At 37.0% G+C, this 26,558-nt stretch overlaps 1 protein-coding gene across 11 annotated transcripts in view; it reads right to left on the bottom strand.

The window, feature by feature from the left end:
• The window catches only part of MBTD1 (mbt domain containing 1), a 70,170-nt gene that overhangs the window by 6,422 nt on the left and 37,190 nt on the right, over window positions 1-26,558 (bottom strand). For all 11 annotated transcript variants that reach the window (XM_018064839.1, XM_005693634.3, XM_018064838.1 and 8 more), the window contains 10 exons: window positions 16,617-16,734; window positions 13,432-13,566; window positions 13,107-13,195; window positions 12,668-12,902; window positions 12,002-12,057; window positions 11,560-11,664; window positions 7,130-7,277; window positions 6,084-6,166; window positions 5,574-5,808; window positions 4,996-5,073 (listed from right to left, as the gene is read on the bottom strand). In XM_018064839.1, the coding sequence (XP_017920328.1) occupies window positions 4,996-5,073; window positions 5,574-5,808; window positions 6,084-6,166; window positions 7,130-7,277; window positions 11,560-11,664; window positions 12,002-12,057; window positions 12,668-12,902; window positions 13,107-13,195; window positions 13,432-13,566; window positions 16,617-16,734 (1,282 nt within the window). The remainder of the gene's footprint in view (window positions 1-4,995; window positions 5,074-5,573; window positions 5,809-6,083; window positions 6,167-7,129; window positions 7,278-11,559; window positions 11,665-12,001; window positions 12,058-12,667; window positions 12,903-13,106; window positions 13,196-13,431; window positions 13,567-16,616; window positions 16,735-26,558) is intronic.

The raw sequence follows: 26,558 nt of genomic DNA, 5'->3' as shown, positions 1-26,558 counted from the left end.
AAAATGCAGTAAAAATCAAATATATCCAGAGTTCAAAATATCTACAGTTAATTAAGTTATAGAAGACGTTCATAATAAGTACAAAAGGAAAAAAAAGTTAAAAAGACAAAGAGCTGAAATGCTCTTTTGATATTTGAAAGTATTAAAGAGCAGATAAACTTGGATTTGCAGTCCTAATCCATTTCTTACACAAAAGAAGTACTGTAAAAAAAAAAAAAAAGTACTGTAATTTTTTCTAGATATAAAGATATGAGAGTGATCTTCAGAGAAACAGACTGGGAAGGATAAAGATCAACTAATATACTGTTTAAGAAGGCAAAAGCTAAAGAACACATCCTTAAATGAAAAAAAAGAAAAGAAAAAAAAAGGCTGATCACAACTTCAGGTGCAAACAGAGTAATGAGAAGAAAACAGAGCTAGACACTAAGGCTCATCAGGGCTTTCAACAGGGATTTGAAAGAATGCAAGGCTTTTTAAAAAAGGAAAATCAGATGAAAAAATGTAGTTTACAAGCAATACGTAGGACACATGGCAGAATATATGCCAAATTAGATACAACTTTGACGCTGTTTGATCTGTACTCACGTCTAAGATTCATCACATGTAAGTGAAGATTCTCTGACATTCTATGGCAACATGTTTGTTGTTAGCAATGACAAAGGGCAGTATTCCTTACTCTACCAGCTCATCCTAACCAATTCAGCTTGAATTAAACATTAATCACTGTACATATTCCATGTTCCTACCGAAATAAATTTCACTCAAATTCATTACTCAAACTGTACAGGTATTTCATTTCCAAATTCATGGTATTCAGCTAAGATTGTGGTAAATATTACTACCAGAATCAAAATTACACAGGCATACAAAACACATCTGTTTACTGAGTGAGAAATGCTATGAAGAAAGCCTCGTTTTGGATCTGATGAATCATACTGATCCCTTATTGCATATTTCTCCCTGAAGTCAAGTCACACAATTCTGCAATGCAATATGTTCAACCATTTTAACAAAACCATGAAATGGTACAAGTTATCTCACAAATTCCGTAAGCTGAAATTACAGCTTTACCTGAATTTGAAGCTCAAAAGTGGCTTATAACAAAATAAAAATCCTTTCCTGATTACTCATTTTAGTGAAGTAACTACCAAGGACTAGTGAAAATGAACTTTTCAGTTGAAAGAAAAAGAAAAATGTGATGAGTCAGCATCTGTCATGCGAGACCATGCTCTGTCCCCCACCACCCTCACCCAGACTTTGGCCCTCTGCAGCGCCTGAAGTGTTGATGTGACTAATTACCTGTTTTGAGGCTGGGACTGAACTCTTGGCTAGTGCGGGGAGGTGGGAAGGCCTCCGGGGCTGTCTGTGCTGGAAGGGTTCGATATGGAGGAGGAGTCAACTCTTCGTCACCAGAGAGGCTCCTCCGCACCCCACCTGTCATGGGCAGGCTTGACAAACTGACAGGCTTCTTCCCAACTGGCATCTTCCTCTCTAAATATCAAGTTAAACTAAAGTAAGCTTTTACTTACATGCGTGGGAAGAAAAGTGTATCATAACTAGGAAAGGTTGTATTTGCAGAGGATACTGTGAAAAAAGAACCAACTATGCAAGGTTCGTATTTTTGAAAACAAGGATGTGTGTGTGTGTGAGAAACAAGGATGGGTGGGTGGTGTGTGTGTGTGTGTGTGAAAAGAGAACTATGCAAGGTTCGTATTTTTGAAAACAAGGATGTGTGTGTGTGTGTGTGTGAGAAACAAGGGTGGGTGGGTGGCTGGGTGGTGTGTGTGTGGGTGTGTGTGGGGGGTGTGTGTGTGTGTGTGAAAAGAGAACCAACTATGCAAGGTTCGTATGTTTGAAAACAAGGGTGTGTGTGTGTGAAACAAGGGTGTGTGAGTGTGCAAGGATGTGTGTGAGAAACAAAGGGGTGTGTGTGTGTGCAAGAATGTGTGTGAGAAACAAGGGTGGGTGTGTATGTGTGCAAGGATGTGTGTGTGTGTGAGAAACAAGGGTGGGTGGGTGTGTGTGTGTTGGCGAGTGGATGATAGGGGAGATTATTTCTAGTCTCTCTGAGTCTAGTAATCCTGGTTCTTGACTCTGTAATCAATTTAAAACAAAACAAAGCAAAATGAATGACAGAGAGCATTGAGTGTGGAGAACAGCTAGCTGGCTAACTATTTTCAAGTAAAATTTTAGTTTGAGGGGGACCGAAAATCCAAGGGTAGAGAGAATTTTAAAGCCCTACTTGTAGGTATTTCACTGTGCCCATATAAGCCCAAACACTGTCCTTCAGGGAGAAATCAAACAGCTTAATTAACGAATTATACAAGTGGCAGAATTTTACTGGTATATGTTTCCCTAACTTTTGGTTTATAATCCACTCTTTTAGAAAAAAATTCTTACTCTGAGAAGCAGTTCTAAAATTTAAAGATTCGTGGCCTGCAAGATCTTAAGCAATTTAATTTCTTTTCAAACAGCCTTTGGTTATAGTTTCATTAGCACACATAAGCCTGCAAAGACTTTTACAATACTTTCACCACCAACAAATAAATACTTTAAGCTTTGCAAAGACTGAACAATCAAGCATACCGCATTTATCTGGTTAAAAATTGAAGGATACTTACAGATCTTTGTGACTATAAGTTATATCTGTTTTATTCCAGAGTTAACAAATAACTCAGGAAAGAGCAATCAGAAATTTGCTTTGCAAAATCAGAACTAAAAGACAAATCTAAGTCAGACAGTATTAATATGTAAAATGACCTGGAAATCAAGTTCCTGTAAGTACACATTCAACTCTCAAACCCAAATCACCTGGAGCATTCATTTAGATGAAAAAGTCTACTGCACTACACACTTGGGAGGTAAAAATGCAAGGAGAATCTTCAGTTCTCTACTGCTTACAACAGCCCCTGAAGATGGTACAGAAACAAATGCTGATTTCCTCCTCTAGAATTATTAAACTTTGAGGGAAAAAACACTTTTCAGATTGGACAGATGGTACGTAGACAACAGTCTATATGATCCTCTTGACAGAACATTCTTCATATTGTTCGAAAGCACTAGTTAATAGTTATCCCTTTACAGCATGAACACAGCTAATTAAAAAACAGGCTAGAACAATGAAGTCAACCGATTATTTTTGTAAAAAATAAGCCCTACCAAAGAACATACCAGTAGATGATTTAGGTTGTAGAAAGACCAGAGTCATAAGATGAAACAACAGAGCCAGGATATAATAATCTGTAGATAAACTTAAAAACAAAAGGTTTTGTGGTCTGACTGATAAAAATCTGCATGCAATGGATGACTCAAGGTTCCTGGACCCCAGGTTCTTTCTTATTTTGAAATTTCTAATAACCTATTTGCTGAGTAATGTGAAAAAATAAAAGGAACAGACAGTATCTTAAAATGAAGAATGCTTTTCATTCACACATGACTACAATTCCTTATCCTGAATTCTGAAATTCAAAGTTTTTTGGGGGCAACCAAATCAGACCTCACTTGGTGATACTATTTATAATAATCTTTATTTGGCCCATTAAATGTTACTATTTATATATATTCTGCTTCAAAGTGCTGCAGAGTCTGCAAGGGGTGTTACATAATATATGCTACACACACTGTACTTCTTTCAAAAAAAACCCCCAGAATTCTAAATTCCAAAGTGCATTTGATCTCTAGGATTTCTAATAAGGGACTGTGAGTCCATAATTTTTTTCTTTTCTATGTCCAAAAGACAATTTAAAGGCATTAGAGATGATGTTGCAATATTAAGAGCTATTAAAATATTAAATAATATGTTCTAGTTTTATATTTATTTTTTCAGCTAATCCAGAAATCCGATGTCCCATTTAGTGACACACATTATTAAATGTCACTAAAAATTGGGACACTGATATTATCACTTCATTAATTTCATATTTCTTCCCATGTCCCTAGCCTATTAATTCAAAATGATTAAACCCCATAAACCATAACAAGCCCAGTAAGGGTCACACTGAGAGAGGTATGTGAACTGTGTATACAATGCTCAGAAGTTTGTTCTAGAAGACGTCATAAAGTCACTGAGTAGTAAAAAACATTCTTAAATTCAACACATTGCAAAGAAAATTCTGAAATCTCAAATTCTTGTCCAATTAAATGTAAAGACAGGCCAAAGCAGCTTGTACTAATTCAGTCTTAGAGAAAGCTCAATGATCACACCTGCTGTGGTTAGTCCACTGACACCAAGTTACCACATGACTTCTTGCTAATCAGTTTCTGATAAACTGGAAATCATTTTAATCTGCCTGGTTGGGCCATGTTCTCTGGAGTTCTTTTAGGTAAATATCAACCATGGTAAGCAACCAGTAAGCAAAATAATTCTGGGTCTATGGGAGGCTTACATCTACAATATAAAAGAGGGTAAGAGATAGGTCTTGACGGTTATCACTATAGTGAGACCCATTTGGGTTTCATGTAGGGAAGAAACTAAGCACCACTGCAGTGTCTGCTCTAAGTCCCCAGTAAAAAAAATGAAAAACAAAATAACTTTATCTTAGGATGAAATATTCCATGACAAGTTTCACAAAGAGAAAAAATCTATAGCTTTCTATGATGGAGGGGGAAAGATTTTAGAAAGAGTTTTTTGGTTTAGAAGGATAGGTTTTTTAGTCTCCAAGTCTATTGTAAGCACCAAACATCTGTTTTTATTTTTAATAAAAAAATTTTTAAAAAGGACTAATTTTCAGGTTTACCTATTACCTCAAAAATCATTCATAGACTCTACGCTTTACCATCTATTAAATATTATGGTAATACTTTCTCCTGTCAATCAAAGACAAGTGCTTCTGATTTTTAAAAAGTCTGCCTCTTATGGCATACTGCACCTTTAAGCATAATACAGAATGCACAGTTATCAGCTCTCACAAGGGATCCCATTTCTATGCAAGGATACCAAGACCCCAGTTGGTTAACAAGTTAGGAAATGTATATAAACACCATGTGGTGACCCACTTTTCTTATGTCCTTTGTATTGCTGGGACTTAGTCTTTTTCTTCTGTTTTGATGAACCTGACTGGCTTTCTCTTGATGCTGAAAAATAAAAAAGAAAATTGATATCAGATAATTTCTTACAACTCTCAATACAACTCAGATGAACTACCTTTACCAAGACAATGATGTTTATAAAAGTACACAATGCTTCGAAAATAAGGGTCATTGTTCCTGCAAAACCATGAACCTCAATACCAGACAGATTTCATTATTTATTCAATAAGCACTTCTTATATGTTAATAAATTTTAGTCTGTAACTTTAAACTCACTAAAGGAAGTCTAGTTTAATTCGGTGGATGTTCTTAATGTTGTGTTTCTATAGTCATTAAGCAACTGACTACTGAGTTCACACTGCCATGGCACACACGGTCTGATTCTGTGATATCATGGTTGAGTCTTATCAGGTAAGATCTTACCTGGCAACCAATCAGACATAGGTATATTCTTGTCCTGTAAGCTCACAAGATGATTTATGTGAGACAGTCCTTGGAGAATTGCTGATTTTTGCAAAAGGACACCTTTTCTTATACCAACTTACACTGTGATGCTGGAGGCTGTAGTTGATATCCAGTTAACTGACACCACCCTACAGGATAGAGGTCAGGGGACTCACAGTCTACCCACTGATCATATTCTTCTTCCCATCCATCAAAATGTATCCTCAAGAGACGATGAATAATTCGAGTTACTGTGGCTACACATATTAATCGTGGCTCCATGAGATCCACTGCTTCTAATTTCATCCCGACACGAAATCCGTGATTTGGAACATCCTAACATGGAGAAGCAAAACATTAACACTGATGAAAAGAATAATGTGTAACTCCATCATCACTAGGATAGAAAAAAAGAGAAGTAACATAACCAATTAACAATTTAGACCAAAAAAATCCTTTATTGAAACATATGAAGGTGAAGCATGTAAGAACTAGTTAGGAAATGCATTCATTCCTGATAATGAAACAAAATTTGGAAACAAATTTCAACTCCTATGTAAAGGAAATACGTACACTGTTTAACTAATATGTATGTGTTTATTTAAATTTACCTTATTAAACAGTTTTACTGGTGCTGCAATGGAGCCAGTTTCCCTGAGGTAGTCAAACCATTTAAAAGGAAGCTTTGTGTAACCTGGAAAACACAACTAGTTTAACTAGAAGTTCATTTAAAATTAGTGTAATATAAAAATGCAGATATAAAGTAATTCAGCACACATTACAATCTCATGAGCTAATGCTGTAGAGTACAATAATTCCTCCCTGTTATATGGCTCTTCCTGTTTTTATAGACAGAAACAGGTGCACCCAAGTATCCTATAAGAGCTAGACTTTCGCTTTTCAATCCTAGGCTTAGAATAGTCTAACATTTAATATTTTCCAGTAATATTTTTCTTTCTTTGTAAGAACAGTGGCTGGGCAAATACTGTTTTTACAGTCTTCTGTTTGGCTTTTCTCCTTCTTAAGAGAAAAATCCAAGGCTCAGATATTGAAATTAGGAAAGTCACTGGTTAAGCCATATGAACTATTTAAGGGTGTCATTTTTTTTTAAGTCATATGGTAATTTTTATTTTTTTTTTGGTAATACCACCTGCCTTGTGAGATCTTAATTTCCTAACCAGGGATTGAACCCAGGGCCCTGACAGTGAAAGCTCCAAGTCCTAACAACTGGAATGCCAGGGAGCTTCCTCATACAGTAATCTAAAGATGAAAACTTGCTTTCTCTCAAAGGCTACAGTCCATTTTTTTTTAAAAAGTTTATGTATGCGATAGCCCTTTGAGCCTACATCATCACCTTAACAGGGCTTGAGAATACCGATTCTTATTATAAAATGTACAAATGCTCAGGAAAAATTCTCCACCAATTTATTAAAGCTAGTTAGGTTACAGGTCTTGATGTTTTCAGACACCCCACAGCTCTTGATATAAACATATACATATGTAACACACATATGTTTATATATACATATTTTCAAACAGCAAATAATCTAGGGCTAAAAATAAAAAGAAATCTAGGGCTGTGGTAAACAGTGTAAACAGGTACTATGTAAAAAGAGAACAAGGATGAATACCCACTGTATGTATTAGAAAAAAGTACCTCTGGGTGGAGTGAGTTCAATCATGTTAATTTCACAGAAACCAACAGGGAAAATAGAAGGGGAGGTTGCATGATAACAGAACCAGTCAGATCCATCTGCTGCTTCTGAGCCATCGATCCCAATCATCAGGAATCCATCAGCCAGCACCTTTTAAATTAAGAGAATTCCAAGTATTTAAAATTAGGTACCACTATTATAAAAATGATCCTTCAAGTGACATTCTAAAAGAAAGCAAAGTGTATTACATAAAGATCTCGTGAAAGTGAGAAATGTTTACTGAACTCTCTTAAACAACTGAAATTATAATGAAAAACAAATCTGTATAAATTCTAGGGTGTGCCAGAAATAAAAGCGTGGTTACAGGGAAGTGATTTTAGAGGTCTAAGGAAAACACGCTCCTGACAAGGGCCAAGGCTGTTTTCTCCTGTGGCACGAAACAGGGCTGAGTGCTCTTTTACAATTCAACCATCTAGTCTCGGCTAAGCTTTAAATCTTATTCAGTAGGGACTCTACTTATACCCTTCTGACTTTCACATAGTGGAGTTTTCCTAAACGTCTCCCATCTTCCTCAAGCTCCGGCTTTACCTCTTTCATGCTCCGGATAACTGTGCTGCTCCATGACAGGAACTGCGTGAGGGACCTCACAGCCCATCCTTCGCGCATCAGACTGCTCTACATAGTAGTCCTTCCTTTGCCTCTCAAGACAAACCTCTCCATGTCTCCCAATCCCCCTTACATTAGAAGCATTTTATTTTGAAACAGTTCACACTTAAAAAAAGGCATATACAACAAATTCCTAAATACTCTTCACCCAGAGACCCAATTCAAGTTATATCACTCAGTCATGTCCGACTTTTTGCGACCCCATGGACTGTAACCTGCCAGGCTCCTCTGTCCATGGGAATCCACCAGACAAGAATACTGGATTGGGTTGCCATGGGCCCCTCCAGGGGATCTTCCCAACCCAGGGATCAAACCCAAGTCTCCCACATTGCAGGCAGATTCTTTACCATCTGAGCCACCAGGGAAGCCCAAGATTACTGGAGTGGGTAGCTTATCGCTTCTCCAGGGGAACTTCCTGACCCAGGAATTGAACCAGGGTTTCCTACATTGTAGGTGGATTCTTTACCAGCTGAGCTATCTGGGAAGAAATGATCTTCTAGTTTGTCAAATCCAGTGTCTTTTCCCCAACACTTCAGCCTCCTTTATAATATCCCATACCAGCTGACTTCTCAATTTTTTGAAACATTTATTCCCAGATTCTCATTACATTATAGTCTACTGATCCATCTTCTCACCTCTGTGTTCATTGCTTCACATTTTTTTTGGCAACCACCCTTTCACCTTCAACTCTTGTTTTACCCATTCACTCTTCAATGGTTGACTTTTATGCTGACAATTTCTCAAGTTTTATCATGAGTTTTTCACCCTCTCAGTGTCTCAGGCCTGCATTTTGCCTGCATGCTGAATATATTCTCTGAGAGTTAGTACAGGGCAACAAACCAACAACTCTTTCTCCAGCTCCTTTCAAGGGCAATCAATTGCTGGGTCCCCACAACTCCCCCTAAACATTCAGTTCCTTTATCCTAGCCATTAACTCTCTCTCCACTATGTTGCTTAATATTATTGCTTTCAGCCTTCCCTATGTACATTTCCCCTCTTACACAGTTAAAACTTTCCTCTGCTATGTACTCTGTTCATGCCAGAAAGCTTTACCAACTTACCCTGTTCACTAAAGAAAACTCAATGTGACCAAGCATTAAAGACTGCACAAATTAATTTCACATCATCTTTCTGTCTACTTGCAGGTTCCGTTCTCCTAGTTATTTCTACTAGGAAATATATATTGAATATATATACACTGATTTTCTCTTTAACCTTAAGAACTCTAAGACCTCTAGAAAGGACTACCTCCACTCATACGGGATTCGTTTTTCCCTTTTGAACAAAGCTTAGTGAATCAGGGGCTCATATCCCACCTTCAGAGGACCATGCAAACAGCTGGGCTCAGTTGTTCAGATTCTTTCTCTGTAATTAGAATTAACATACAGAGAGATAGCAGTCAAGCCATGGGTTGGAGCTGGCACTGAAAGGCAGTGACACAGAAGGGTGAATGAAGTGAAAGTCTCTCAGTCGTTTCCAACTCTTTGTGACACCATGGACTGTAGCCCTCCAAGCTCCTCCATCCATGGGATTCTCCAGGCAAGAGTACTGGAGTGGGTTACCATGCCCTTCTCCAGGGGATCTTCCCAGACTAAGGATCGAATCTAGGTATCCCACAATTGCAAGGAGATTCTTTACCATCTGAGGTACCGGGGAAGCCCAACAGAAGGGTGAGAGGCTACCATGTGGAGACAATACGCAGGACACCAGGAGAGAGAGAGAGAAAGAAAGAAGAGTGGAACAGACACAGAGCAGAGATGGAACAAAGAGGCCCGTAGAGATGGAGGACAGCACTAAGTTTGTGCCTTTCCAGGTTTCATCCCTGGGTCCTTCTATGTCTATGAACGTGCCCACTGAATCCTCAGAGTAACTTTTCTAAAGCCCACTTGAGGGGGTTTCTGTTCCTTATAAACAAAAAGCCTGGCCCAGAATATTCAAAGCAACTGGTTTCATATGTACTGTGTGTGAACCTTTCACCATTTCCTAAATGTGGTCTGTACCTTTCACTCCTGATGCTTTTGTGCATATTCTCATTCCATGGCACAGTTTCCTCCTGAATCTCTTCTTGGCCCAGTTTTTCCCATCCTTCAAACTGAAGTTTTCGAATGTCCTCTCTTCCACAAAGCTTTTCCTGATTCCTCTGAGAAGATGCTCTTCTTTATCTGAATTTCAACAGTACTTGTACCATTCTTCAATCATAGTTGATCTTGTACGTTAAACATGTTTTCCTACAGCTTATCTTGTTCTACAAGACTACGCTTTATAGAGTCCAAACCAACCTAGCACTGCAAAAATTCATTTTAAGTATTTTCTGAGTGAAGCTTAATATTCTACTCCCTGGACACTTATTTTCCTTTCATACAGAGTATGACATGATGGTGCTGATTCCCAAATCTGGCTGACTGTCAAGAGTTACACCTTGAGAACTTTTTAATTATTATTTTTTCAGACAAATACAAATATCTGGGTGATCTTTCTTATGATTCTGATTGACCAGGTCTAGAGCAGGTCATGGGAATCTATGTTTTAAATAGCACCAGGTAGTCTGGATCCCTAGTCAGGTGAAAAGGAAGAATAAGGGTTTAGAGTCAGTCTGGTTTAGCTGTGTGACCTTGAACACAAGTGTACAGGACATGGCAGCCATCATAACTTTTTAATTCTTTTGGCTTAAGGCTTAAAGGACTTCCTTTGTGGCTCAGCAGTTAAAAAGTCCGCCTGCAATGCAGGAGACCTGGGTTCAATCCCTCGGTTGGGAAGATCCCCTGGAGAAGGGAAAGGCTACCCACTCCAGTATTCTGGCCTGAAGAATTCCATGGACTCTATAGTCCATGGGGTTGCAAAGACATGATGAACAACTTTCACTTTAAGGCTTAAACTGTGTTGAAATGCAAGTCACAATTTAATTACACCTTTGTTTAAGTGTATTCTGGATCAATAGCTCTTAACCCTGATTGTACTTCAGAATCACCTGAGGACCTTAAAAAAAATGCCAATGCTAAGATTGATTAAATCAGAACAGGAGTGCGGGGTTGGAGAAGAGGCTTAGTCAATAGTATTATTATTTTTTAAAGTTCTCCAGGAGATTTCAATGCCTACTGACAACTGAGAACCACTCTTCCACGTCTTTTTGTAAAAACAATTTCAGAAGAGAGGAAAAAGAGAAAAGAAGCAATAAAGTACTACCGATGGAGGGAAAAAGCACAAAAAGGAAACACAGGAAACTGAGGATAAACTAGCATTGTTACAATCTTGTATTGGACAAGTTCTGACTAGGAAGTAACTTAAATAAGTATTCTTCCTTTAACTTAGGATATACTTCCATAAAATAAAAGTAGCAGGCTCAAGATAACAATCTTGATAATAAGATATATACAAAGAAAACCTCTGGTAGGAGAACTCAAATTTATCTTGCAATTACTACTGACATTCTCCCCAGTGAAGACAGAGATGCACCCATTTTAGGTCAAAATGAATGTTAGGGGCCTCCTCCTCCTGTTTGTTGCTGTTCAGTTGCTATGTCCTATCCTGCTCTTTCGCAACCCCATGGACTGTAGTACGCCAGGGTCCTCTGTCGACGGGATCTCCAGGCAAGAATACTGGAGTGGGTTGCCATTTCCTTCTCCAGGGGATCTTCCCAGCCCAGGAATAGAACCCATGTCTCCTGCAGTGGCAGGCGGATTCTTGACCAGTTAGCCACCAGGGAAGCCCATTACTTTAAACTAGTTCCTCTAAGTTCATTTCTATATTTTAAAACCTATTCTCTTACCTTTCTAATGGTTGCAACACATATTGTGGAAAGATTTAATGGGTCTATAGCTTCCAATTTCATTCCTTCCTTGAACCATTCCCCACTCTGGTCTACTTCTTTTACCTAAAGAATTACATGAAAGCACATCTATTGTTACAGGTGTTACCAGTTTAATAATTAAAATAATACCAATTTGAAAAGGTTTACAAGATGAAAATACCAAGTACCTTCTCCTACCTACCTAATATTATAACTCAGACTTCCATTACGGAATAGAGAGAATTCAGGCAAATAGAATTTAAGAATAATTATAATCAATAGTTGTGACACATATGGATTACAAGGTCTTAATCCTTTTAGGTGAATATATGTAATTGTGATTTCCATAATATTAGGAAAAAACCCACAACCCTCTTTCAAACATAATTTACAAATGAGGGTTCTTATAAAAACTTCTTACCTTAGCAAATAAATGTGGTGGTGTATCAAAATGTCCATCCTGTTTCTTTGTAATATCTACAAGGAAAAGTTACATACTAATCTGTCAGCATTTGTGAGAAGACCAAAAACCACGTTTTTTTGAAGGTTTCAAACTCACAAGGTATGTATACTCTAAAACATGGCAAAAATACGTGCCTTCTACATTTACGGTGAATAATATTCTTTAAAAGTCTCTATCTCTTTAGAGTTCATGTGCTATTAATATTAAGTACATTTAGCCAATTAGAATGCTGGGAATTCCCTAGTTAGGGAATTACAATTTTAGAAGTATGTTTTAAAGTGTTTAGTATTAAGTCTAACCACATTTAATTTTGGTATTTCTACTAACACTGAATGGAAAGGGAAAGGCTATCTTCTTTCAAATGGGCTGGATAAAAAAGTGTAAGAAAACAAATGTAGTTGTGACTAAAAGGGCTTTAGTTTTTACTTGAACATAAGTGGAAGGAATATAAAGGAATTGGTTAGGACATTTAATTTTCTGGTGTGAACCTTCCCTAATTAAGGTAGAATAAGCAGCCCAAGGCAACTGATTTTGATCTTTGCTACTCTGTGGAGAAAAATACCCAGGTAGTACAATTTAGCCTCAATGTTATTTTCAACAGGAATTCTTGTGACAGGTGCTTACCAGATCTTTTGAATCGATGGCCTATGCTTCGAGACCAACCAATATGATGGATTAATGGGCTGTGCATATGGCACCAGAAGTCATCTGTTCTGTCTTCACTCTCTTCATATACTAGTCTTAATCTTCCTCCAATTACACTTTCCACCACTGCCACTCGTGTTCGACACAAATGCCTCTTGTCAACCACCTCTACTCTCATGCAAGGCTTGAAAGGATACTGCATGCTCTCTGAAACCTTGAAAGAAAAGCAGAACTTTAGAGAATTCATGACAAAGGTCTACAAATTAGTAGTCTCCTATAAAAATATCTAGTGCATTCAATAGTTAACATAGGTCATTTGACTCACTAATTGAAACAATTCCTTACAAAGCTTTGAAGTTACTCCATTTTTTAGAGCTCTCATTTGCCACTTGAGTCCTTTCTAAGGTCTTGTCTTTACCTTTTGTGAGAAATCGGGAGGAAGAGTTTTGGCACCAGTAAGTCGTTTCACTAGAAAAGCTTTCCAGTTTGTATACTTATGCTGAATAGCTAAAAAAAAGAAATAACCAGTTATACTTTAGCAAAGAATAGAACTGCTTCAAAAGCTATTTGCTCTAAGAAAAAAAAAAAGTAACAAATTTCCCTGCAGTTAAAATTCTGAAGACGAGTAACAAAAATAGGGAAAACAAGTATGTCTTGCTAGCAAATAAGTTACCTGAAATAAAAAAATATTTGCATTAAAGTTCAGATACTTGAATTACAGTAAGGGTAAAGAAGTTACTCACTTCTAGGAGGGACAAGAGGTTTTCCACTTGCAGCGCACCAACCAACTGGATGGATATCAGAACCACATATACTGCACCAGAAGTCCAGACCAGAGTCATTTTCAAATCCTTCATATCTTAAGAGGGCATTGTAACCTGAAACCAACAAAGCAGTCACCACATAATAAGAAAATCAAATGAAATAAAACAGAATATAGCTGCTGGTACTGAGTATCAAATGTCAGTGAGCATCTGCAACAGGTGCAGAGCTTGTGAATAGACAAGACGGCTGGGCCTCACACCCCAGAAATCATTTAGCAGATACTGGGTGAGTCTTAGAAACTGTATTTCTAAGAAGTTCCCAGAGGTGCTTACACTAGTGCTATATGGACGAAACTCTGAGAACGATTTGAACAATGGAATTAGTTTAACTATTTTCAGAGCACAGCCTATTTCTGTGAATATATTTCAATTTTACCCATAGTTTCTTAAGTTCTAGAAAAGAGGAGTGAGAAAGTTCTACTAGGATGCATAGTTTTGGAAATAAAGGATATTGTGGTAAGTTAATATAACCTTGTTAAGTCACAGAAATCCAGTTAAAGTACATTTCAAAGACATTGCTTTATCCAAGTGATCAGGTGACCAAATTATTTTCAGATAATTTGTATGTGGCTACTTTAAGAGTTTAAATTTTTTTTGTCTTGTTGATTTGGAAGTAAGATTCGAAAATGCCAGGTAAAAAAGTTCAATGAATACAAATAAAGACATGTGAAATCACTTAAAATCTATATGTACTAAACAAACAGGGTCTTCCCAAGTGGTGCAGCAGTAAAGAATCTGCCTGCCAACGCAGGAGACGTAGGAGACTCGGGTTCGATCCTGGGTCAGGAAGATCCCCTGGAGTAGGAAATGGTAATCCTCTGCACTATTATCTCCTGGAAAATTCCATGAACAGAGAAGCTTGGGTGGGTTACAGTCCATGGGTCACAAAGAGTTAGACATGGCTGAGTGACTGAGCACGCACGCACTAAACAAATGGGAAGACTTATTTCCCGGGAAGAACAAATAGTATATGATATATACTGTTTATAATTTAATAAACCTTATCTTTTTAGTATTTAAATAGACAAACTTTTATTAAAACATAAAATAGTAAAGAAAATAAGAGTATCAAATATCATTTCTTTAAAGAAACCCTCTGATGTATGTACAGTCACCCATAACCAGCTTTGTCATCTCTTCAAGCTTGTCTTTGACAAAGTGTTTGTTTCTTTCCTTATTTAAAATATTTTTCTCTCAGTGAAATAAAATCTATATGAGAAAGTATTTTCATTGTTTATTCCTTTTAATAAACCTTATGTTGATAACATTAAAAAGTTAAGGTCTTTAGTGGAATAAAAAATGCCCAATAAACTTGTATTTCAGGCTGGGAGCTAAGTTTAGTTAGCATTTTCATGTGTTAATACTTAGGTTTTGAAAATTTATAGCATTAAACTTTTAGTTTTAAAATTCAGTAATTCACAGAACAACTCATGACTTGCTAACTGTTTCTAAGTTCTGGGTTCATGATCAACAACAGGCTCACTTCTAAAATGTCATTAAAGTGGCTTAAAATGAGATATATGTTGCAATTAGATATAGCAGAAGTATAAAACCAGAGATGGAAGATAGAAATAATTATTGAGTATTAAATGCATTGATCTTTAGAGCCATTTATATGCAAGTGATTTAAACATCAAGCAAAAAATATATATTGCTGTTTTAAACAAGGTACAGGGAATATTTAGATAATGTCTATATAGCTGGGGGCTTCCCTGGTGGTTCAGATGGTAAAGAATCTGATTGCAATGCAAGATTTGATCCCTGGGTCAGTAAGATCCCCTGGAGAAGGGAATGGCTACCCACTCCACTATTCTTGCCTGGAGAATTCCACAGACAGAGGAGGCTGGCAGGCTACAGTCCACGGAATTCCAAAGAGTCAGACAGGACTGAGCAACTAACACTTTCACTCTTTCACTTACATAAGCTGGGGAAATGTTTCATGGAAAAGGTAGGAACTGTACTGGGTTAAATAAGGTAAGTGAGAGAGTGAGAATGAGAAAAGGAATGAAGGTGACATAGAATATGTTATATGAGAGAGAAGGAAAACTAATCTCAGCAGAACAGATCATTTATGTCAGGGAACAATCAAAAATCTATTCAGTGGTGTACAGTGAAACTTAACAATAGTTGTAAATGCTGACCATCCTGATCCTTTAAGGACAAAGAAGGCGCTAAAGACAGAAAAATGGAATTGAGATCATTTTTAGGTAAATTAAGTCTATCAGCAGTACACAGGGTGGAATAGGCAAGGCATTTTTGGGAAGATGGCTGGAGATAAGACTAGAAAGAGTAGGATGAGTAAGATACCTCTTCCAGTAATCTCAGGATACCTTTCATTATCTGAGTGGCTGCTCCTCCTCTGAAGTATCACAGTATCCTACTATACCACTTACTAAGCACCTTGTCATAAAACATATTCAATATTTAGCAGATGTAAACTCACCAAAAAAATCTTTTAAGTTTGCACATCACCTGTCCACAGGGTCTAACATAGTAGATACCTAACACATTTACTTTGTGGGCTGGGATACATGGAAGAGGTGGGACTGAAGAAAATATAGTACCCAAAATAGATGAAATTTTCATCATTAGTTTACTTCTGATATTATGGACTGTATCACTTTTTTTTAATACTTTTTGTTACTTTCTGAAATATTTCCCTGTATCAGAGGTTGAGGAAACTATAGGGCCCACAGATTTGGCCTACTGTCATCCATAATAGTTTTTACATTTTTAAATGGTTGAAAAAAAATTAGATGTAAAGTAATATTTTATGATATGTAACAATTATATATGAAACTCAAATTTTAGTGCCCATAAATAAAGTTTTACTAGAACACATTCATTTATGCCATGCCTATTCATTTATGCGTTGCTTTGGCTGATCTATGCTATGATAGAGTTAAATGGTTGTGACAGAGACTGCTTTGGTCACAAAGCTAAATATATTTACTGTTTTGTTTTTTTTTTAACAACAAAAAAAGTTTGCTAACCTTTGCCCTATATCATACTTACTTGGCAATATTTGAAAATTTACAAAAATGTTCTTACAAATTACAAATACAAGTGATTTTTTAAAGTGAATTATTATGCATGTTTTTCACCTGCTAATTTTACTATTCCAGCGATCCAGAAGACTTTGGTAGGTAGGCTGCAGTCTGTATTGGGAACTTCTACTCTCACATTTTCTGAGATATCACCCCAGCAGGTCCCCATAGGTGCCTGTCATATAAAAATTATTAAATTATCATCTTATTAAATAAAGTCTAAAACATATGGTTCAAAATTAAGCACTATTATTCAATCATGGTAACATTAAACTAAAAATACCATTTAATTCATTCTTTTTTCCTAAAAATATAATTGTTATCCCTTGCATCACAGAATTCTATTTAGAAAAAGCCAGTGTCAGGGACAAGCTCAAGACGAAGAGAATTCACATATACTAGAACTGATCTATACCCAGTTCAAAATTCAATAGTGCTCAAATATAAGACTTGAGAGCAATTTTTATAAATGCCAAATTACAAACTTGATATTAGGTTTCACAGGAAAAAGTTGACTTAAAAATTCATTATTTTATCATGAACTGAATGAATGTACTTTACCTTAACCTCTAATTTTAAAAGATCTGGCTAAAGAGTAGAAAGAAAGAATTTCAATCAGCAACGTGGTTTCCAGTAACACAGAGAAACAAAACTTAGTTATCTGTATTTTCAACTTCAGTTAAGTTCGCAGAACAGAAACATAGTCTGTTACAACAGACTTGTGGCAAAAGCACCAGATAATGTTGTTAAAACGGTGAAGTTAAAGAGATTTTGGAGAATCGTACATAGTAAATTGTTAAATGATTTATTATTTCAAAATTTCTCACGCAGGAATTACAATAAACAAAGAAAACTTTCAATGTTAGATCTGATAGTAATCAGCCTCCACACAAATGGTTAAGATGGGGACGTAGAAAACTAATTAAATGAATATCATGAAGGGATTTGCCAACATTTAGTGTGTTTCCAAATTACAATTTCCATTATATTTTAATCCTTAAATTTGAGGCAGTTTACCATTATTTGGAATTTAGCAATGGCTAATTAAACCAAAATGAATTTAGGAATTTAAATGCTGATAATACCAAACAGTCTCTGTGGCCCTTGATAATCAGCTCCTCATTAAATACAATTCAGAACCCTGATCACAAGAAGTATTAGATAAGGATGTAAAAGACTTGATAACATGAACAAATCAGGAAAAGACAAAATAGCTTCAAAGCTAAAAGATGACTAAACACAAAGATATCCAAGAGTCACGCAAACTAGTCCATCTGAACACTGGACAAATGTCTTCCATGCAAGGCTGCTCATCTTGGGTAGTCGCTAACCCAAAAGGGGGTTAGCTTAAAACAGTACTCAACCCATATGCTCTCAACAGCTTAAGGAATTTCTGAAGGACAGGAAGAAAATGTCAAATAATACTGAACTAGGATAAGTCTAGAAACCAAACACAGAATCAACTTATGGCTATTTCTTTAAGTAGCAAGCAAAGAATATACTTCAATCACTTGGATACAGTGGCCTATCTCAAGTATTTCTAATTCTGGAAGGATACATGTAACTATCTTCCTGAGCTGTACAAAAAATAATACATCCACTATGACTACCTCTTTCTGCTATTTTTAAATGGAAAGAATGGACTCTTCAGGTTCTGCTATCTCCCCCTATATCATTCTAGACTGTAGGGCCATCCCTATTGCCAGCAGATATGATCAGAAAAGGAGAGGCTGGAAGGAAGATAGGTAACAGATTAAGCTACCATATATTAACACAAAGACCATGTATTAATTTCTGTGAGGATAAACCAATTTCAGCAGACAGATGTAGTGGAATGTATGCATTAAATTAAGGCAGGATATCCATTCCTCTTTGTTTGGCTGCCAAGCCTCATGAAATGGGCTTTATTTTTCATTAAGAAGGAAGACGCCGTGGTTATGCTGACAAGCTGTGTGTAAAGATGAGCACACTGCTAAAAGAATTTGGCATATAGGACTCCCTTTTGAGTTAGGTGTGACAATGTCATACTGACTTTTTTTTTTTAAGTCTTTTAACAATTGTTTCAAGGAAATAACTTTTAGTCACATTTTATTAAAAAAAACAAGTGTCAATATGCTTGCTCACTTAGAAAATAAAGTTAATGCTCACTTTAGTTGGGGGATGTTATGTTTCCGTCCCTACAGTCTGGATTGGTATAGGAGAAAGTAGCAGAAAGTGACATTTGTTCTTGCCTGTAAGGTTGTGGTTCTGCTAGGCCCTCTTAAACCAATCCATATGGTTCACTCTAAGAAAAAAAATGAACAAAAACAGTAACAAAAAGAGCACAATCGTCACTGCATAGTATGTGCTCAATGTGTTGAAATAATAAAGGAATTTTAAAGATACAGCTGCCCTTTTGTTTAAAATGGATATTCTTAAGTGTGGAAGACTAAATGACCCAGGGCTCGAGAGCCATCTTCAGCCAAGTCATCTGTCTTCTCTTGCTGGCAGGAGGGATACCTCTGAAAGTCTGGATTGGCATAGCATGGACTAGCAGAACCATCATTTACAGGTAACAACAAATTTACCTTCCAGACTCAGGACGAGAGGTCCACCTCAGGTTCCTCCCAAACCAGGAAGATCTGCTTCATCACTTCCTGCTCCAGGGCCACTCGTGAGGGCTATCTGGGAGCGACTCTCCTTCCCTGCAAGGTAAGCTGTCATCAGGTCCTGCAGGTCATGGCCAAATCCAAATGCTGAGGGCTCCCCAACACAAATGTATGATAACCTCCACCTGACTGTACGTAAGAAAGTAACTGGATGGGATTCTTACTTTTTCTGTACTTTAAGAACAGTCCCGGATAGTCCAATAGCCCAGATGGCTAGTATTTAGACTCTCAGAAGACTGACATATTACACACATGATGCTTTGCGGGAGAAATACAGATTTCCCTCCACAGAGCGGAAAACCTGTAACTTTTGATAATCACAATCTTCAGTAGTAATAGAATTCAAGCGGGCAGAAGTTAGCCCTGAAGTTGTACACTGGTAACTATTATTGATCCTAATAATGATATGGCAAATGTACAAAAAGCCACTATTAAAATACTTTGACTAATAGGCATATGATGACTAAAGCGCAACTAGGAGAGAAAGATAAGCTATTATACGGCCGAAAAGGGGAAAAACATGATAGGAAATTGACTAGAGAAGAATTCGAAGTCCTCAATGTCATTTGCTGGAATTGACAGAAAGTAGGAACAGAAAAATGAAACAGTTCCCTCTTTCTCTGAAAGTCCACTCACCTTTTGATTTGATAACAGGACCTACTTTTGGGGTTGGGTCATAGTAGGAGGGCTTCCCAAGTGGTGCTAGTGGTAAAGAATTGACCTGCCAATGCAGGAGACTTGGGAGACGGGAGTTTGATCCCTGAGTGGGGATGATCCCCTGGAGAAGGGCATGGCAACCCACTCCAGTATTCTTGTCTGGAGAATCTCATGGACAGATGAGCCTGGAGGGCTACCGTCCATAGGGTTGCAAAGACTTGGACACAACTGAGGTGACTTAGTACGCACGCACAATAGCAGGGGGATGGGAGTACAAGGAAAGTACAAAGTGAAAATAGGGTGCTTGGGGTGAAAATCAGATTAAGAATGAGGGAATGCTGGACTTCCCTCATGGTCCAGTGGTTAAGAATCCACCTGCCAATGCAGGGGACGTGGGTTCAAACCTTGGTCTGGAAACCCTAGCCGTGGGGTAACTAAGCAGGCATGTGCCACAACTACTGAAGCTAGTGTACTCTTGAGCTCAGGTGCTCTCCAACAAGAGAAGTCACTGTAATGAGAAGCCTGCACACTGCAACTAGAGAGAAGCCCCTGCTAGCTGCGACTAGAGAAGGTCTGCGTATAGCAACAAAGCCCAGCACAGCCAAAAATTAATAAGTAAATAAATAAAGCTAAAAAAAAAATGATGGCATGCTAGTGCACGTAAAAAGAGAAAGGAAGCAGTGGTTACTAATTTGAACAGCATAAAGTAGTTCATAATTTTTAAAAAATATTAAATGAAAATAATCTAGATTACTTAGGCCTTCCTTGAAACAGATTATTTTTATTATATTTTATTATATATATCAGAAGCCACTGCTTTCCTGCAGAGGATTTATTTTCTGGCAACACAATAGCTAAATTAGAGTACTAATAAGTACCAGAAACTAAAAAGTTCTACTTCCATTAGAAAGAAACTCTGCAATCTAGGACAACATACTGATAACTCTACCTTCAGTTAAAAAGGATGTGGAGTCATATTTATTTTCAATGGAGTTATGTATGCATGGTTAAAGCTAGAGGAAGAAAACAAAGAATAGTTTTATTTGAAAGAGACTGTTTTCCTAATAAACATAGACCCTAGTTTTACTAATAAACCATTGTAACCACACATACACAAACAAAAAGGCTTTTTCCTCCTTAATATATATATTCAAAAAATACTTTTAATACCTGTTGCAAAGAAATATTTATAACCTTATCCCTTTCAAAATAGCTGGACCAAAAGAGAGGATTAGAAAACATCATGTAAGCAATACAAGCTATTTGTGGAGGCAAAGGACCTTCTTAAAAATTACATAACTACAACTATTTTCCAGGGAGAAAAAAAGTAGGATGATTACATTTCTGCTTTTAGCAAGGACAGTATCAATAAACTGACATCAGAATATATAGTTCAGGTACAAAACAAAAGAAATTTGAAGTCTGTAAATTCGTAATTAAAGGCATATGATTTTAGCTTTTTAAGATTCATACACATTTGATATTGAAACATTTTGGCCTGTGCTGTAATGCTTCAGTTCAGTTACTCAGTCATGTCGGTGATGCCATCCAACTATCTCATCCTCTGACGTTCCCTTCTCCTGCCTTCAATATTTTTCAGCATCAGGGTCTTGTCCAATTAGTCAGCTCTTCATATCAGGTGGCCAAAGTATTGGAGCTTTGGTATCAGTCCCTCCAATGAACATTCAGGACTGATTTCCTTGAGGATTGACCAGTTTGATGTACTTGCAGTCCAAAGGACTCTCAAGAGTTTTCTCCAACACCACAGTTCAAAAGCACCAATTTTTCGGTGCTCAGCTTTCTTTATCGTCCAACTCTCACATCCATACACAACTACTGGAAAAACCACAGCTTTTGTCAGGAAAGTGATGTCTCTGCTTTTTAATATGCTGTCTTGGTTGGTCATAGCTTTTCTTCCAAGGAACAAGCATCTTTTAATTTCATGGCTGCAGTCACCATCTGCAGTGACTTTGGAGCCCCCTCAAATTAAGTTGTTACTGTTTCCATTGTTTCCCCATCTATTTGCCATGAAGTGATGGGACTAGATACCATGATCTTAGTTTTCTGAATGTTGAGTTTTAAGCCAGCTTTTTCACTCTCTTTCACTTTCATTAAGAGGTTCTTTAGTTCCTCTTCACTTTCTACCATAAGGGTGGTGTCATCTGCATATCTGAGGTTATTGATATTTCTCCCTACAATCTTTAAGGAAATATTCTACTTGATTTTTTTTTATTTTGGCCATGCTGTATGGCTTGTGGGATCTTAGTGCCCCTACCAAGGACTGAATCTGGGCCATGGTAGTGAAAGTCTGGAATTCTAATCACTAGGTACCAGGGAACTCTCTATACTTGATACTATAAGAAAATAATGGGGAATAGAGTGTAACTATTTAAAAGACTATGATATTAGAAAAGTTAAGAATGCTTTAAGGCTAAATATTCTGCATACATATAGAACAACTCTCTTGGGTTCAAACATAAATGCCAATAGGAGAAAACAGTCTGTGAATTTCATTAACACAGGGTACCTAACTGGAATGCAGTACTGCAGAAGTACTTTGAAGATTTTTCCACAGTTAGTAAAGTAAGGTTACTGCTTTTAGAAGCTGTGAAATAAAAACATAGATTAGTTTCTGGCCCTGTTCTTGGTATAGAGGTTTCATAGCCTTCATAATTTCCTAAGTGATAGCTGATAGCACTAGGTATATCTTTTGTTCTAATATTTGATCTTTGACCTTGATTCCAGACACAGAGTTCCTAAATCCTTTGTAATTTCTTGGATGACAGCAGTGTTTTTTGTTCTAATGAGGCATCTCTTTGTGGGCCCCTAGATAGTTTCAGGATGGGAGCTGGTCACCATACAGATCAAACTCTGATTAAAAGCTTCTTGGAATTTTCAGCCCCATCATCCATCTTCCAGAAAAGGGAAAGGAGTTATAGACTGAGTTAATGATCCATTATGCCCAAGTGATGAAGCCTCCATAAAAATCCCAATACATAGAACTGGGCTGGTGGATGAGTAAAGGTGCTGGGAGAGTGGTGCACGTGAGAGAGCATGGAAACCGTGCTCCTTCTCACACACCCTGTGCTACACATCTCTTCATCTGGTTGTTCATCTCTTATTATATCCTTAATGGTAAGACAGTAAACCATTTCTCTGAATTCTGTGAGCCATTCTAGCAAATTATCAAACCCAAAGAAGGGGTCATGGGAACCCTGATTTATAGCTAATCTGTCAAAAGCAGAGGTGACAATGTGGGACTTGCAACTGGGAGTGGAGTGGCAGCAGTTTTGTGGGACTGAGCCTGTAAGTGTGGCGTCTGATGACGGTTCCAGACAGACAGTGTCAGAATTAAACTCAACTGTAGGATACTCAGCTGGTGTCAGAGAAATACTTGATGGGCAGAAAATCCACTCATCTGGTATCAGAAGTACAGTATTGGTAGTTGTGTTAAGGTGAAACACAGAAGGGTTTTTCCTATAGGGGCTTAATTCAAAACCATTAAAACAAAACAAAACAAAAACAAGGGCTTCCCTGGTGGCTCATTCATTAACAATCTGCCTGTCAATGCAAGAGACCGGGGTTCAATCCCTGGTCTGGGAAGGTCCCGCATGCCGTGGAGCTACTAAGCCTATGCACCACAACTACTAGAGCCCGTTCCAAAGCCCGGGAGCGGCAACTACTGAGTCCATTTGCCCCAACTGTTGAAGCCCATGTGTCCTAGAGCCCATGCTCTGCAACAGGAGAAGCCACGACTGAGAGGCCTGTGCACTGGAACTTGAGTTTCTCTCTGCAACTAGAGAAAAGCCTGCACAGCAACGAAGACCCAGCTCAGCCATAAATAAATAAATAAATAGAATTAAAAAGAGAATAAAACAAAAACTGCAGGTTAAAGCCCAAAGTTGAAAATGTCAATCCAGCTACTGAAAAAGGTAGCAAGAGCTTCTTCGTTTATAATAAGAGATGGAGTAGATGAACTAGATCATTTTTAAGTTAACTTATAGCTTTGTGATGCTATGATTTAGTAATAATTTAAAATGATATTACCTAACACTTGAAACCAACACAATACTGTAAACAACCATACTCCAATACAATTTTTTAAAGAAATGATATTACCAAATTTAGTGGTTTCCAACCACAGACACTGCCAAAGAAGGGAAACCCAAGAGTCAGGTGCCAAGGCTCCAGTCAATTCATTCTACTCTTTCCAGACCAACTGGTATCAATTTCATTTATCCTAGCTATGTTTATTAGAAAAAAGAGGAATTGTAATGCTTAAAAAAAAGAAGCCTGAAAACTATCACCTAGATAAAATGAAAGTTGCATCAGATACACAGCAATAATATGCTGATTTCTAGTAGATATATTTAATGACAACTTGACTCCATTTACACTGATAATTATGAAGAATGTCAAGTTATCGAGTGATTGACTATATAAACCATTACACATAATTACAGCAATATTCAGAGACAGTATCGTCCTATGACATATTTTGCAGAAACTTTTCAGAAATTTAAAGATAGACCATGGTAAAGAGGAATTCCACTGAAATTCTATGTTTTTGGAACTAATCATAATCATTTTTAAGTATTGGAATATATAAAGTATTTACCTGAGGTCCTTAGTGCATAAGAGGCTGAGTTATGTTAAAGAAGCAGGCAGGCAAATTTGTGACACCACCCTACATTCAAGTCCTGGTTCAATCAGAACAGTTCTGTTTCCATGTTTTTAGACTGTTTTGTGTTTTTTTTTTTTTGGTTTTTTTTTTGCAGTACTGCATGGCTTGCAGGATTTTAGTTTCCCAACCAGGAATGGAGCCTAGGACCCACCAGTTAAAGCACAGAGTCTTAATCTCTGGAGTGCCAGGGAATTCTCACAGATTTAATGTTTTTAAATATTATGCTTGCAAAAAGAATCCTCTCAGAGTAGGGAAAGGCTCTTAACCTGTGCTCAAGTTGGAGACAATGCAGGTATAGAGTGTGGAGGAAGGGGCCTTGCTGATGAACAAGTCTTAGAGCAGGCATCAAGTGTTAGAAGACTGGAAAACTGATGAGTCAAGGCAGGACCCTGTGCTTGTAGCTCCTCCTAGCAATAATAAAACTAGAAGCTAGTAATTTCCCTTGGAGGCCACAAACACTGTTTATGGGGAAGAACCATGAGGAGTCAACTCTAAAGGACAAAATCAAGTACAACAGGAAGTCCCACCTTCTAAATCAAATGACTTCAAATAAAAATGCTGGTTAAGGCAAGAAAGCAAACTCATTTTGCACTAAAATACACTAAGACCTTAAAAACAGAAAATGTTTCCTAGTTAATAAAACAGTAAAGGAAGACGAGTGGAGCAGGAAGGCACTGGGTGACAGATACTCTGATTATAAATGAGAAAAAAGATATCCCATAGTATCCTTATTAACCATACAGCTAGAGCTAGCTGCTGTATTCTTTTTTCAATTGTAGAAAACAAATTTCAATTTGTTTTTTGTAAAACAAAAAAACAATTTCATTATAACAGAGATTTTCTTGCAAAGAACTTTAACACAGTATTACTACTCAAAGATACTGACATGAAATAAAATATTGTTATCTTGGGACTTGGAAATACTATTTTTAAAATATTCTGACTACTTATATAAAATAGCTGGACATGGGTTATGATATTAAACCTAGGAAACCAAAATACTAAATTAAGATAGAAAAAGAGATAAAGGCTACTCAGAAGGAAACAACAAACACATGTTCCAGAAGGCTGCAATGGAAGAGTTATTAAAAATAAGGACTTAATCTAATTCTGATATTCTTTGTACCAGGAAAGAACTCTCTCAAGAGAGGAGAGTTAGATTTGTTTTGTGATTCTCATGAAAGCTACTGGGGCCATATATTTAACATCTCTCACAAGTATGACACCACTACCAACATTTCAATAAAATGTATCAGCTATAGTATATTGAAGTGTCTGATTCCACTGAGGCTGGTTCATAGCAGGCCACTGACTAAGGGCTTAGCATCTGTACTTTCAAGAAAGAAAAGTTAGCAAATGAATGAATTTGGCTTTAATTTTTATTTCTACCACTGAATTACTATGCTTGGCCTTGATCAAAATCCTTTACTGGCCACAAACCAATTAAAATGTATTTTGATTTCCACAGCAAGAACTCAAGCTCAGTTTTGTTCACATGCTATTATTTAACAGGAAAGCCCTAAGTTAACAATATGTTAAGTATACACAAAACTTCACTCATTAACTTTCTAAATTCTTTTCTTCTTATACACAGTCAGTAGCAGATAGAACCGTCAAATATAAATTAAAACTTATAGGTTAAAAAAGTATTGAAGAGAATTAAGCACAAATAATTGAATCAAAAGGAATTAAATCAAAAGGAAAGAATTTACCATTGGATACATTTTAAACATAACTCTCAATTACTTCAAATGTCTGTGACAATCTACTTGTTAAAAAGAACATGTTGCAAAAAATAATTTCACTCCACAATACTATATTGCTAATAGTTCCTTCTTTGTTTTTGTGATTTCATATTTGTGACCAAACAAAACTAGATCTTTCCTCTTCTCAATTATCAGGTCAAATCACAAAAATTTAGGTAACATACAATGGATGGTTTCTATGAGGTTGAACCATATGATTTTGCTAATATCCAACTATTTTTGATACACAAAACAAGTAATTTTA

The sequence above is a fragment of the Capra hircus genome, chromosome 19 (assembly GCF_001704415.2).
Source record: "Capra hircus breed San Clemente chromosome 19, ASM170441v1, whole genome shotgun sequence".
NCBI classification, from domain to species: Eukaryota; Metazoa; Chordata; class Mammalia; order Artiodactyla; family Bovidae; genus Capra; species Capra hircus.
The sequence above is the reverse complement of the archived record's forward strand: the minus strand, read 5'-3'. Positions and strand labels throughout refer to the sequence as shown.